The sequence below is a fragment of the Oryctolagus cuniculus genome, chromosome 18 (assembly GCF_964237555.1).
Source record: "Oryctolagus cuniculus chromosome 18, mOryCun1.1, whole genome shotgun sequence".
NCBI classification, from domain to species: Eukaryota; Metazoa; Chordata; class Mammalia; order Lagomorpha; family Leporidae; genus Oryctolagus; species Oryctolagus cuniculus.
In genome coordinates, this window is record NC_091449.1 from 40467770 (window position 1) to 40483608 (window position 15839).

At 42.9% G+C, this 15839-nt stretch overlaps 1 protein-coding gene across 2 annotated transcripts in view; it reads left to right on the forward strand.

Annotated features, from left to right (window-relative positions):
- NUP93 (nucleoporin 93) overlaps positions 1-15839 on the forward strand; it is a 120838-nt gene that overhangs the window by 69683 nt on the left and 35316 nt on the right. For both annotated transcript variants that reach the window (XM_008257320.4, XM_008257318.4), the window contains 2 exons: positions 7314-7376; positions 14179-14307. In XM_008257320.4, the coding sequence (XP_008255542.1) occupies positions 7314-7376; positions 14179-14307 (192 nt within the window). The remainder of the gene's footprint in view (positions 1-7313; positions 7377-14178; positions 14308-15839) is intronic.

A 15839-nucleotide genomic window follows, 5' to 3' on the forward strand; every position in this document is an offset into this window, starting at 1 on the left:
TAGTAGGAATTAGCTTTCACTGTGTTCTGAATCCCAGCATCTGCATGGTAATTTACAATAAGGTAGTTTTGGGGCTATCGTTGTGACTTAGTGGGTAAAGCCACTGCCAGTGACACCAATCCGTGTCCCAACTGTTCCACTTCCAATTCAGCTACATGCTAATCGCCTGAGAAAAGCTGCGGAAGATGGTTCAAGTTTTTGGACCCCTGCCACCCAAGTGGAAGACCTGGAAGAAGCTCCCGGCTCCTGGCTTCAGCCTGGCCCAACCTAGCCCAGTCCTGGCCATTGCTGCCATCTGAAGAGTAAACAGTGTATGGAGGATATCTGTGTGTGTGTGTGTGTGTGTACCCCTCTCTATGACTGCCTTTCAAATAAATAAATCTTTTTTTTTTTTTTAATTTATTTTATTTGAGAGGGAGAGTTACAGATAGTGAGAGGGAGAGAGACAGAGAGAAAGGTCTTCCTTCCGTTGGTTCACTCCCCAAATGGCTGCCACGGCTGGAGCTGCACCAGTCCAAAGCCAGGAGCCAGGAGCTTCTTCCTGGTCTCCCACGTGGGTGCAGGGCCCCAAGGACTTGGGCCATCTTCTACTGCTTTCCCAGGCCATAGCAGAGAGCTAGATTGGAAGTAGAGCAGCCAGGACTAAAACTGGCACCCATAAAGGATGCCGGCACTGCAGGTGGAGGATTAACCTACTGTGCCACGGTGCTGGCCCTAAATAAATCTTTTAAAATAAAATAATAAAATAAGAGTTGAGTGAACTTTATGAGATAGTTTCTGGGGTATTTTATTTTATTTTTTACCAGCTCCAGAATGCTGCAGAGTTCCATGTTAGCATCACCAGGTTCATAATGAGCAGGTCTAAGACCTAGAACCCAAATGTTCTGACTCCTCATTTATATTGTCTTCCACCCTCCCTGCTGTCTCTGATTGCAGCAAATCAGGTGAGATAAAGAGTATTTTGTGCTTGCATATTTATTGCTTTTCCCCATACCTTAGACAGGGGAGAAATGAGATAACCAATATCAGTGTTTTGGCATTCTTTTAGAATAATGGTTTTCAAAATATAATCAGAACTTATATTTGGGGCATGAAATCAATCAGTACTTTTTTTCCCTTAAAATTAATTCATGTGTTTGAAATGCAGAATTACAGAAAGAGGGGAGGAGACAGAGATTTTCCATCTGCTGATTCACTACCCAAATGGCTGCAACAGCTGGAGCTGGGCTGGACCAAAACCAGGAGCCAAGAGCTTCTTCTGGGTCTCCCACGTGGGTGCCAGGGCCCAAGCACTTGGGCCATCCTCCGCTTTTTTCCCAGGCACATTAATAGGGAGCGGGATTGGAAGTGGAGCAGCCGAGACTTGAACCATCACCCATATGGAATGCCATCATTGCAGGCAACAGCTTTATCCTCTGCACCACAATACCAGCCCCATCCACCACTTTTTAAAATTAAATGAAGTGCAGCAGAGTAGTATCGAAAGACAGTTTAGCATGGGGTTAAAAATGAGGGCTAGAACTGGATATATATATATATATATATATATAAATAAAACACACTTGCACCTGGCACAAAGTAATTGCCATTTAAATGTTAGCTTTTATTAGTAGAGAGCATCCCTAACCCAAAAATCCAACATCTAAAATGCTCCCAAACCAAAACTTTGAGTGCTGACATGACACTACAAGTGGAAAATTCCATACCTGACCTCATGTGAGAGGTCATGGTTGAATGCAGTCCATGAAAATATTGTATAAGATTAGCTCAGGCTGTGTGTATAACATGCATATGAAACAAACGAACTTTATGTTTAGACTTGGATACTATACCCAAGATATCCCGTAGGAAATCTACATGTGTTCCAAAATCCAAAATCAGAAACACCTCTGGTCCCAAACATTTTAGACAAGGGATGTTCAGCCTGCACTGCGTTAAATTTGTCATCTGTAAATGGGACTATATGTGATGGAGAAAACAATCGTTAAGAAATATTTTGCTTCCCTCCTGGGCTCCATGCTTTTAGAAAAAGAAATTCTTTATTTTCTCAATTTAGAGGTTTATTGCCCCCTAAATGTCTCAGAAACACTTGGTTCTGAGAATCAGAACTAAATTTCAGCCTTTGCTTGGCCTCTTCTTGGTTGAGAATCTTTGGTCAAGTGAGTTAAATGTATGTTACCTGTAAAATGGGGCCAAGGAGAGTGGGGTGATCATGTCTGTTCTTCATATCGTTAGAGGATTAGCGGTCATGTCTTTGAATTGCCTGGAGAGGTGTCTGACCTTTAATTGCTTCCTGAGTGGGAACTGATGTGTTAGAGAAAATTAGACATCAAAGCGCATTCAAATAATCAGAAGAGGCTCTGTGTCCAGGACTGTGGCAGTGAGGCATTGTATACAGGTGGTGAAGTAAGGAGTGGTCACCTCACCTAGCAGGCGTGCAGGGAAGGTGTTTATGGAGTGTTGTTTATTGAATGGGTCAGCCTTCTAGAGTTTTTGGGGGACTGTGAGCTCCTATGATGGGAGCTGAGGGTCATAGACACTGGCATCTCTGAGTGCGCTGTCTCTGTGTCCAGGGGACTTCAGAGTGTCGGGCAATTTTCCCCTCATTTCGCAACCCTCCTCTCCAAAGAATTCTTTTTCTGATAAGCTCTAAAAGCATGTCCCGTGGGTGCGGACATGAGAGGTGCCTCAGAGGAGGAGGAGTTGGAAGGAAAAGAAGCATACACATGAAAAAAGAAAAGTCAAGGAAACCTGTGGGAAACCTGGGCCCAGGCAGGTGTGCTTCTGCCCAGCGCTCTCGCTCTTCTCATTGAGCTGTTATTTTTCCTTGGGGTGTTTGTTTTGTGAAAGAAACTTAACTGCCACTAGATGGCATACAGGCCACGGCACAATTCTAACTGCACAAATTGGTATTAAGATTCTTTTCAAAAGATAGCCCACTAGTGTGTTGTTTTTAAAAATAAAAATATGTAACCTATTTTAATGTTTCATTTTAAAAAAAGAGTAAAGTATCAAAAATTAAAATTCAAACTCTATGTTTTGTGGGTTTAATTTGAAAGTCCAGCTTTTGTGGTACATATAGTTGATGGTCTTTTGATCTTGTGTGGGTAGTATTTAAAATTTGACTCTTATGCACAAATGCTTCATGGAATTTATTTAGATTTTTTCAAAAGTAGCTTTATAGTAAAATTATTTAAAGAATTTTTTTTATTTGAAATGCATTTATAGAGAGAGGAGGAGACACACACACACACACACACACACACACACACACAGATCTCCATCTGCTGGTTCACTCCCCGAATGGCCACTAGTTGGCCAGGGCTGAGCAAGGCCAAAGCCAGGAGTTTAATCTGGGTGTCCCGTGTGGGTAACGGTGGCAAAAGCATTTGGGCTATCCTCTGCTGCCTTCCCAGGCGCATTAGCAGGGAGTTGGATCAGAAGTAGAGCAGTCGGGACTCAAACTGGTGCCTATATGGGATGCTGGCATTGCAGGAGGCAGCTTAACCCACTACACCACAGCACCAGCCCCTATAGTAAATATTTTAAAGAATAAAGTAATATGCACTAAAGCAAAAATGTCATTTTTTCTTTCTTAACCACTACTTGAAATTTCACCTTTTAGAGATTTCGAGGCTGTGTTTCTTACAGAATGTCATAATGCTATTTAAAAATGTGTCTAATCATTGCTTTGCCTTTGTGTTTTAATTGTGTATGTAGGAGAGAGATATGTGGAGGGGTACAGTTAAAAGGGTGGGATATGCTGGTCATTGACAGGAAGTGCAGAGGAAGCCACGAGAAGGGGTGGGATGGAATTTAGATTAGGCCTTGTCAGACATTGACCACTCCTACTCTCAAGTGTCTTGTTTAGGCAGTAAGCTTCCCATAGCAACAGCCATAGTGGTAGAGAGAGCACAGGCTACACCTGCTCTTTGTTAGGGAACACCAGTTGTTAACAACAGTTGCATAGCTTTGTTTATAAACTGACATTAAAGCCCTTAGTTTTAGACTTTGAAGAACGCTTGTGAAAGGGAATTCATAATTAAGGTTTATTGACTTGACATAATCATTTGCCATAAAGAGTACAAACGAGGCCACCAAAACTGTTGGCCATTGTGACGGCCAGAGGAGGCACGCTGTGACCAGCTGCACCTTCCCAATGGACCACGAGTGTTCCTGGCTTTGTGTACTCCAGGTTATTTGAGGCCTTCACACTATTAGGCAAGTAACCAGTGCCTTTTCACACCCTCAGCCTAAGTATCAGTATAGACATTTGGAGCAGTCTTCATGTTGTGCACTCAGAGCTGTCTCAGGGACTGCCTGAGAGGAATCTTCATGAGGGCGCTGTGGGCTTCTGGCCATTGTCTCTGACCATTTCCAGTGCACTGTCAAAGTTGGGGTGTGACAGCAGGTGTGGGGAATCATGGGCCAATACATAAAGGATCTGGGGAATCTATGAATATTTGTGATGTTTTATTCAAATTTATATCCTCAGTTTATCCTGCCCATACTACTTAAGAATTAGCAATCTCATATCTAACATTGAACAAAGTATTGTAAAACATTGTAGTCGCTAAAATGTAAGTGATCTAAAACTAATCATCATAGTAAATTTCAAATGTAAGAAAATTCAAATATGTTTTAATTTAGCTTATTATTTAAAAGCTTTTACTTAATTCTACTTTGTGTTGTGTTTTCCTAAGTTCCTTAAAAAAAAGGAAAACATGATTCTGAAAAAAAAAATGGATCAATTTAGACATGTATAAACGTATTATTAGTAGTGAGGGGCAGCATCATGAAGCAGTGGATTAAACTGCCACTTGTGACTGTGGTATTTCATATTGGATTGCTGGTTCAAGGACCAGTTGTTCCACTTCCAATCCAGATTCCTGCTGATGGGTGTGGGAAGGCAACAGATAAGGCCCAAGTAGTTGGACTCCTGCCACCCATGTTAAAGACCTAGATGGAGTTCCTGGCTTCAGGTTGGGCCATCTTGGTGTTATGGATGGGAGTAAACCATCCAGTATAAGGTCAGTTGCGCGCTCTCTCTCTCTCTCTCTCTGCCTTTAAAATAAATAAATCTTTTTTTTAAAATGCACTAGCAATATGTTCAATATGCATGTGCCTTGCATTGTAGAGTATAGGTGGGTCTGATGTGTACGGTAACTTGAATTCTTCCATATTAGTTGATGGATCATCTTCCTTGTTCCTACTTCACCCCCACTTCCCAAGCTGTGGAAAAGCAGCTTCACCTTTGTGTGCAGGGCAAGGTGTTGGCATTAAGCCTACTCTGTAACTATGGTTTTTGGGGTAGTGTCCCTTTCTCTCCCACACCAGACTGCCACTCAAGCAAATAAGAGCCAGGAACAGCAACAAGGAGGTTACCCTGGGCTCTTTTTTCTTCGGTGTTTCCGACAGACGTAAATCTAATCAGTTCTAACAACTGAGCTATGTGTATCAAGTACTGGGCCAAGAACTTGATTATCTCATTTTTACACATGAGTGGACTGAGGCTCCGAGAGTTTGAATGACTTGGCTGAAGTCCTGCCATTAGTAAATGGAGATGCCAGACTTTGAAACCGTGGAAATTGTCACACCCCAAAGCTTGTCCTCCCAGCCATCATGTTATTGTGCAGTTGTGTTTTGCAACCATTTAATCTGTGCATCATTTACTAGACTTGGAGACTGTCTCTTCTTCATTGCTCTTTTTTTTTTTTTTTTTTTTTAATTTTTGACAGGCAGAGGGGACAGTGAGAGAGAGAGACAGAGAGAGAAAGGTCTTCCTTTGCCGTTGGTTCACCCTCCAATGGCCGCCGCTGCAGCCGGCGCACCGCGCTGATCCGATGGCAGGAGCCAGGATCCAGGTGCTTTTCCTGGTCTCCCATGGGGTGCAGGGGCCAAGCACCTGGGCCATCCTCCACTGTACTCCCTGGCCATAGCAGAGAGCTGGCCTGGAAGAGGGGCAACCGGGACAGAATCCGGCGCCCCAACCGGGACTAGAACCCGGTGTGCCGGCGCCGCAAGGTGGAGGATTAGCCTATTGAGCCACGGCGCCGGCTTCATTGCTCTTATATTAAATAAGCAGTGGATGTCATCAGACCTGAAATAGAGAGTGAAATAGCAAAACCCTAAAATGTATGAATCATTGATTTTTAGGATTTCCTAACCATTGACAAACAAGTGAAACCACTCAGTCAAGTGGGTGGTGATGACTTCTTCAGCGTTAGGAAGAAATTGAAGAATTAATTGAAGCAGCAGAGAAATATAAACCAAAGAACAGTTAGAAGAACTGTGATTGGCTCTGTAGCCAAAGCTGTATTAACAGTATCTGACACTTAGGAATTTGGTATTAGGAAGGATAGTCTTGACTGTCTGTACATTTGTATGGGACATGGAACTCTGCGCTGTTGTTTCATGGGGACACTACCCTCTAAGAATCATCATATGTTCCCAGAATGAAACATCTGTTTACAAACCATCTATTTTAGGGCTGGCGTTGTGATTCAGAGGGTTAAACTGATGCTTTCAACTCCAGCATCCTGTACTGGAGTGCTGTTTCAAGTCCCAGCTATACCACTTCTGATCCAGCTTCCTGCTCATGTGCCTATGAAGGCAGTGAAAGATGGCCCAAGTGCTTGGGTCCCTGTCACCCTTATGGGAGACCTGGATAGAGTTCTGGGCTCTTGGCTTCGGCTTGGACCAACCCTGGCTATGCCCCACTTGGGGAGTGAACCAGCAGATGAAAGATATCTCTCTCTTTCTTAAAGATTTATTTATTTATTGAAAGGCAGAGTTAGAGAGAGCGAGCAAGCGAGCTTCCATCTGCTGGTTTACTTCCCAAACGCCATGATGGCCAGGGCTGGGCCAGGCCAAAGCTACTATTCAGGAGCTTCCTTCAGGTCTCCCACATGGGTTGCTAGGGCCCAAGGACTTGGGTCATCTGCTGCTGCTTTCTCAGGCACATTAGCAGGGAACTGGATTGGAACTGGAGGAATGGGGACTCAAACCAGTGCCCATATGGGATGCCAGCGCTACAGATGGCACCTGAACCCACTATGCCATAGCACAGACCCCAAGATAGCAGATATCTTTATGGTACTTTAATAAATTTAATTTTAATAAATTGTCCTACAGTTTATTTTTGATTTTTTTATCCATGTTTTAGTGTGTATTAGTATTTGATTTCTTTTTATGCCTGAATAATATTCCAGTGTATGTCTGTATTGAAGGGCCGTAGTAATTATGTTTCGAAAAAGTCTATTTTTGATTTTTTAAGGATTGATTCTAACAAGTTTTTTTTCCTCCTTGCATAGGGCTTCCTGAAGAATGAGAAGGACAATGCCTTGTTGTCTGCCATCGAGGAATCCCGGAAGAGGGTAAGGAAGCACCAAAACGTGAATGTTTGTAGTTCTGAGGGCTGCAGCATATACCAGAAGCATGCACGTTCTGGAAGCTGGAGTGTGTGTCCCAGGCCCAGCTGTCTCTTACTTAGAACAGTGAGTTTACCAGAGGGAGTTCTGCAGAAACCTTTTTTGAGGACTATACTGCACTTGTGCTGCTCCATGTATTTAGTGACTGTAGTACATCTGAGATACTGGCCCACACAATTAATTACTGAATTAATCTTAACATGAAAGGGTCAGAAAGTTCTTTGGTTTCGATGTTATTGTATAAGCAATGTTGTGTTTTACTTTCTGTTTAATCAGCAGTTCAGAAAAGCAGCTATGATCACTGATAATTTCTCTCAATTTCTTTTCCTTTTATCAAATATGACTGTATCACCCTTTCTATTATGATTTCTCCAAGCTGTTAGAAAACCAACCAACCAAAAAAACTAGCCCAGTGTTTGAAAGGATGAAGAAGTCACTCCGAGCACTGTTTTATGTGCAGAAATGTTTTTTGCAATAAATATTCCTGCAAGATACTCAAAGATCTTTACTAACACATGAGTTCTCCCCTTTTGTTTCTGACAGAGCATTTTAACAGAACATCCCTCAGGGTAAGAGAGTTTCAGACCACTAGGTCTTTGGGAAGGGAGGAGCAAGATGAGCTGTGAAGGAGAGTTGATTCTTTTTTTTTTTTCTTTCTTTGTATTTAATAAATGTGGATTTACAAAGTACAACTTTTGTATTGTTGTGGCTCCCCCCCCCCCAACCTCCCTCCCTCCCGCAGCCCTCCCCTCTCCCACTCCCTCTCCCATTCCGCTCTTCATTGAGTTTCATTTTTCAATCACCTTCGTATACAGAAGATCCCCTTAGTATACACTAAGCAAGGATTTCAACAGGCTGCACTCACACAACCACACAAGGTATAGGGCATTGTTCGACTAGTAGTGTTGTTTTTAAGTTTCATAGTAAAACACAAGGACAGAGATCCTACGTGGGGAGCCTGTACTCAGTGACTCCCGTTGTTGACTTAACAATTGGCACTCTTATTTATGACATCAGGAATCACCCAAGACTCTTGCTATGAGCTGTCTAGGCTATGGAAGCCGCTTGAGTTCACCAACTCTGAACTCATTTAGTCAAGGCCGTATCACAGTGGAGGTTCCTTCCTGCTTTCAGAGAAAGGCGCCTCCCTCCTTGATGGCCTGTTCCTTCTGCTGGGGTCTTGTTCACCAGGATCTTTCATTTAGATTGTTTTTTGCCACCGTGTCATGGCTTCCCATGCCTGTGAGACTCTCATGGACCTTTTAGCCAGATCCGAATGTCCCAAGGGTTGATTCTGAGGCAGGAGTGCTGTTTTGGACATTTGCCATTCTATGAGTCTGCTGTGTGTCCTGCTTCCCCTGCAGGATCATAGAGTTGATTCTAAAGTGCAGCTTTCCCCAGGAAGCGTGCTGGCAGAATCCATGCCCGTTTGCCAGCTGTGGTTTTGGGAGAGGGGTGAAGGGAAACCTGTTTTCCTTTTACTTTTTGAAGCCTTTTGTCAAATGTAATATATTTATATAGTTTTAAAAATAATAAAGTGAAAAACATTGCTGCTTCTCAATGTGTTTTATTAAAATGTTCTGTGAAGGTGAATCTCAATAGGACTGATATGAGACAGGGCGGCAGGAGGGCTTGCTGGTTCTAATTTACAAAGAAATGTTCCAGAGTGATCATTTATATGACTGATAATGTCTGATTATCAAAAGTCCCTGAAATTACATTAATTACATTGTTGGTAGTAGTACTTAGAAAGGGAGAAATTCACTTGATTCAGATTTGAAGGTTTTTTGTTGTTGTTATTGTTGTTCACACTTGTTTCTCACCAACATTGATTCTTCTACTGCAAAGGACCAATGAAATAAATTAGGATTGTCGAATGCCACCACGTCGTATTAATCCATTTACCCGAAGAATATGTTTCTGGAATTGGCAGTCTCTGAACATTCTGCCATACTGAGACTAAATGTGCAGCCAGCCAAAACATTTAGGTGACATACCATAGTGCAAAATGCATGCATGTGTGTTTGTGAGGGAAATATTCTGGTGTTGAAGCTGGCCTAGGGGGAGACCTAGGACCTGTCTGGACACCAGGAGACTGTTGCTGAACAAAATTGTTTTTTCAGACAACAATGATTTGAAAATCATCAGCTTCCTGGCATTTTTGTTGCAATTTCATGTTTGAATAACTTGCCAATGTCCTGCTGAAATGCCAAGAAAACAAGCCACAGACCTACAAATGTGTCCTATCTTTTCCCGTTTGGTGCATCCCAGCAAAAAACAGAACAACATTATCAGAACATATGTAGTGTTTCTAAAAGCCAGCAACAGCTCAGTAATAAACGGGTGGGAAGTCAAAGCATATTGCCCTCTTCCCTTTATAAAAATGGGGTTCCAGTGCTTCCCACCTGTTCTTAATTCAATTGCCCAGTTCTCTCTCTGCCTTCCTTTCTTTGCCACGTTCAAAGGAAAATATTTTTTGTGCATAACAGTATCTTGAAAGGTTCAGATTTAATTTATAATAGTTTCTCCACTGCTTTGTCATTTTCTGTGGTTTGTTTTGTCTTTTACTTTTTAAATCTCTGCATACCCTTCCCTTTTCATCCCTTTTTCTTCCCTGGAGTCTTTTCCTTCTTGTTCCCACTAGTCCCTATCCTCACCTTCACCTGATTCTTTCTTATCAGATCCTGTAGCTAGCACTCTGCACCTCATCCAGTGCTTCAGACCTGAATAGGCTGGAACAGAGCAGATGGGCCACCGCATACCACCCCTGGTTAACCCACAAATCTGAAGTTCCATTATCTTCAATGTAATTAGGAGGAGCTGGGGGAGGGGCAGTATGGTCAAGGGAGGAGAGTTTTCATGTTGGCCATTTATTTTTATTCAAAGCTCCTTATTACACTAATGATGAATGGAACCACAGTGCTGTTCATTCAGGTTGTACTGCTGTTTCTAAATGAGTGGCCTGGCATACTCTTCACAGATATCTGAGGATTTGAGCCCAGAAAGCTGCCAGTGTTCAGTGTACTTCCAAGTACTAAGCAGGAGTTCTTGGCACATAAGTGGGAAGCCTAATTAACAGGGGGTGGTTAATTCCCACAGTTGTCATTCTGACCCTTACCTAATGCTGGGAGTCTGCCCCAGCTGTCCTCATTAACAATTTCTGTGGGTGGTATATTGTCTGTCTTCTGTTGCCCTCACTACACTGCTGGTCTGTATTAGCCAGAGGACTTGTCTTTAGAAAGCCTCCTGTGACCCCTTGTGGCATCCTGGGTCGCTGCCACACCTAGTGGCAGTCTGTGCCTCACTTCATGTTTTAAGCTCAGAAAGCTGTGTAAGATACCGGCCTTCCTCCAGCTCCCTGTTCCTACTTGCCCTGCTCCGGATGCCACATGGCCCTCCATTTCCCCTTCTGGGAATTGGCTGAGGCTCTTGCCTAAGTAGGAAGAGATTTGGGGAGAGATTGTAGCTCACTTGTGTACTTTTCTGGATGACTTCTGGGGAAATTATCTCTTCCCTAGCCCTGCATGCCACTTTTTTTTGTGAAGAGTAGTTTTATTTATTTTTTAAGATTTATTTCATTTGTTTGGAAGGCAGAATTACAGAGAGAGAGGAAGAGACAGAGATCTTCCATCTGCTGGTTCACTCCCCAGGTGGCCACAGTGGTAGGCTGGGATTCCAGTATCACAGGCAGTGCTTAACCCATTGCGCCACAATGCCAGCCACAACAGGTTGCATTTCTGTTCTATCAGATGTCTCTTAAAAATGCATAGCTTCCATGTTCCATCTAAACAATAGGCAAGGAATTTTTCTCCAGATACCTTTCAGCTCAGGCTAATTGGAATGATCTGTTTTGCCTGACTCTCAGTGAGAAGGACAAAACCAGAAAGATTGTGCCTTTAAAGTTAATATTAGAAAAGGGTCCAAAGTGCCAACCTTCTTCCTAATTGTGTGTGTGTTTACGGCACTCAAATTTTAATAAATATTGTTTCAAACTCAAACATCCCATTTGTAGGAAGAGTATATATGATTTTTCCTTGGGGATAAGTTCCACAAAGGTCATATATATGGATATTATTGATATAAATTATCTGCATTGCCAAAAATAAAGCATTACTAATATTCACTCCCTTGGTGCTACTTAATTAGATGCCAGTCTGATTGTAAACGAAATGGCTTTTTGAAAAGTGGGCTTAAGCTGATGAGAAACCTGGTCTGCCAATTAAAGAACAGAATGAGAATGGTTATAGTTTATTCTCTCTGTGAGTTGTTAATTTCCTCCTCAGAGTTGTTTTTTGTTTATTTTTTGTCTCCGCCCCCCCTTCTCCTTTCCTTCTTCCATCCTTACCTATTTTCTCCCTCCAACCTCTTGCTTTCTCTTTTATCTTTTCTTTTTGAGTGCCTTTGCTTTGGCAACTGCCTGCAGAGTAGACAGACAGTAGTGAAGTTTGCAGAGTGTTTCAGTGATTTTGGTAAATGTATTCCCCAAAGGCTGCCTTTCTTTTACTGGTTTGCTTGTTCTATGAAGGTATTACTAATTTTTGGGTTTTTTTGGGTTTTTTTGGTTTTTTTTTTTTTTAGAAAATGAATAAAATCACTGGCAGAGTCTTTTGTCCTATCTTAAATGCTTACTAACATACCATTGGTTTTATAATCAGTCAGTATATTATGTAATAAAAAGCAAAATGCTGCTACGATAGGCTATCAGTTGTAATATACAACCTAATTTCAGGGGTCCTTAAGAGATGTTGCCCTAATAATAGTTAAGCACATGGAAAGATGCTCAACATCACCAGTCATTAGGGAAATGGAAATCAGAACCACAGTGAGATACTTACCTCACTGGCTGCTCCCGGAACAAATAAACAGAAAATGGTTAAGGGTTGGTGAGGATGTAGAGAAACTGGAACCCTTGTGCACTTTGTAGGAATGTAAAATGGTATGCCTCTATGGAAACATTATGGAGGTTCCTCAAAAAAACTAAAAACAGAATTACCATTTACTCCTAACAGTTCTGCCTATGAATATATACCCAGGAAAACTAAAAGCAGGGACTTGAAGAGGTACTTGTACACCCTTATTCATGGCAGCATTATTCACAGTGGCCAAGGGCTGGAAACAACCTAGGTATCTATCCGTAAATGAATAGATAAGCTAAACATGGGATAGGCATACAGTGGGCTGTTTTCATCCTTAGAAAGGAAGGAAATTGTGACACCTCTTAAACGTAGGTAAAACTTGAGATTGTGCTAAGTGAAATAAGCCAGTTACAAAAATATAAATACTTCAGTCTTCTACTTATGTGAAGCACCCAATACAGTAAGTTCCTCAGAGACAGAAAGTAGAATGGTGACTGCCAGGGACTAGGGAAGGAGGAAAATCGGAAGTTATTGTTAATAGTGAGTACAGAGTTTCAGTTTTGCAAGATGAAAAGATGAATGGTAGTGATAGCTACACATCAGTGTGAATGTATGTAAAGCCGCAACATTGAATATCTTAATGGTTAATAGGGTTCACATTGTGGTGAACCAGGTTAAACTGCTGCCTGTGATGCAAGCATCTCACGTGGGTACGGGTTTGTGTCCCAGCTGCCCCACTTTTTTTTTTTTTAAGATTTATTTATTTTATTTTATTTGAAAAGCAGAGTTACAGAGAGGCTTAGGCAGAGAGAAAGGTCTTTCATCCACTGGTTCACTCCCCAGATGGCTGCAATGGCTGGAGCTGCGCCCATCTGAAGCCAGGAGCCAGGAGCTTCCTCTGGGTCTCCTACGTGGGTGCAGAGACCCAAGGACTTGGGCCATCTTCTTCTGCTTTCTTAGGCCATAGCAGAGAGCTGGATTGGAAGTGGAGCAACCGAGACTCTAATCAGCACCCATATGGGATGCCAGCATGGCAGGTGGAGGCTTTACCCACTGTACCACAGCCCCAGCCCCTGTTCTACTTCTGATCCAACTCCCTGCTGATGTGCCTTGGAAAGCAGCAGAAGATGGCCCAAGTGTTTGGACTCCTGCACCCTTGTGGGAGACCTGGATGAAGCTCCTGGATTTGGCCTGGCCCAGCCCTGACCATTGTGGCCATTGGGGAGTGAACCAGCAGATGGAAGATCTCTTTGTCTCTCTGTCTCTCACTCTTTCTCTGAGACTCTGCTTTTCAAATAAATACATACATCTTTTTATGTATTTAAAAAAAGATATATGTGTTTGAAAGGCAGAGTCTCAGAGAGGCAGAGAGAGAGAGAGGACTTCCATCCACTGGTTCACTCCCCAAATGGCCAATCTGAAACCAGGAGCTTCTTCTGGGTCTCCCACACATGGATGCAGGGGCCCAAGAATTTGGGCCTTCTACTGCTTTTCTTGGCCATAGTAGAGAGCTGTGTCAAAAATGGAACAACCGGGACTCAAACCGGCATCCATATGGGGTGCCGACACTGCAGGCAGCTATGCCATAATACTGACCCCTATAAATCTTTTAAAAAATGGCTAAGATAATAAATTTTATGTTATGTGAATTTTATCATGGTTAAAACTTTTTAAGATAGTAAATTTTGCTATGTGTATATGAACATGATTAAAATGTATTTTTCAGTGTCTTAGAATCAGTGAAATAGGGTAGTTTGCAAAGAGCTGTCAGTAAAATCTTTAAGGATAATTTCTGAAGTAGATTGCTTTGCAGTTCTGTTGGGCTTTAAAGAAAACTGTGTTTTTTGTTTTTCATTTTGGTCATGGCTGTCTGCTCCACTCCTCTCCATCAGACCTTTGGCATGGCTGAGGAATACCATCGAGAGTCAATGCTGGTCGAGTGGGAACAAGTGAAACAGCGAATTCTGCACACCCTGCTCGCGTCAGGAGAAGATGCCCTTGACTTTACTCAAGAAAGTGAGGTACGAATCCAAAAAATAAACCTCTGCTAATAAAAGTATGAAGTCAAGCAATGCTTGTCTACCTGACTGGTGATGTTCTTGACACATTCTTAGTCACTCTTGAAACACTTCCTTCACTTGGCTTCCTGAATGCCACATTTCCTGAATTTTCTCCAGCATGGCTGCTTTGGCTCAGGCTCCTTTGAGTCTTTCTCAGACTCACTGACCTCTCAGTGTTAGGGTGTCGTGGGGCTCCATTCTTGACTGTTTATTGTTCTCTCTCAATCACTGTCATGTTGGTTTCATCTGAGCTTCTGGCTTTAGATGTCACCTACATGCCAAAGACTCTCAAATTCGTATCTGTGACTCTGAACCTCACACTCTTTCATCTAGGTGCCTTCTTGACTATAATTTGGATATCTCCTAGCCATGTCAGGCTAAGTATGTCCAGAATGAAGTCATAATAGCAGCAACCCCCTGCTCTTCTATTCTCACACAGTTTTCCATCTTTATAAATGGCAGTTCCTGTTTTTCACTTACTTAGATCAGAAACCTCAGATTCATTTTTGTCACCTCACCCATTTCACAACCACTCTTTCTCACATGTTGGTGAATCCAGTTAATCCCACCTTAAAATATATCTAGAATCCAACCAACCACTTCACACCACCTCCATTGCTAAAACTGTGGTCCAAAACAATATCATCTCTTGCTCAGATCAGTGAGCTAGCCTCCTAACTTATTGATCTATTGCTATGCAATAAGTTACTTTAAACCTTAGGGGCTGGCCCGCGCCGTGGCTCAATAGGCTAATCCTCCGCCTAGCGGCGCCGGCATACCGGGTTCTAGTCCCGGTTGGGGCGCCGGATTCTGTCCCGGTTGCCCCTCTTCCAGGCCAGCTCTCTGCTGTGGCCCGGGAGTGCAGTGGAGGATGGCCCAAGTGCTTGGGCCCTGCACCCCATGGGAGACCAGGAGAAGCACCTGGCTCCTGCCTTCGGATCAGCGCAGTGCGCCGGCCGCAGTGTGCCGGCCACGGCGGCCATTGGAGGGTGAACCAACGGCAAAGGAAGACCTTTCTCTCTGTCTCTCTCTCACTGTCCACTCTGCCTGTCAAAAAAAAAAAAAAAACAAAAACAAACAAACAAAAAAAAACCCTTAGTGGCTGTGGCTGAAAATAAGCATTTTGCTTGCCCGAGTATTTCTGGCTCAGGGTCTCTTGAGGCTGTACTTATCTTGAGATTCGATTCAGCAAGGATCCATTCCCAAGGTCATTTGTGTGACTGTTTTCAAGCCTTAGTTCCCCCCTGGCTCTTGGCTACAGACATCAGTGGCTTGTCATATGGGTCTCTCCACTGAGCTGCTCACAACACGATAGCTTGCTTCCCCTAGAGCAGGAGCACGGGACCCAAGGGAGAGCTAAGAAGCCCCCCAGACAGAATCCACAGTCTTTGTGTAATGTAATCTTAGGAAGTAATATGCCATCCTTTCTGTTGGCTAGAAGTGAGTCACTAAATCCAGCTTGTACTCTGGGAGAGGATTATAGAAGGGCATGA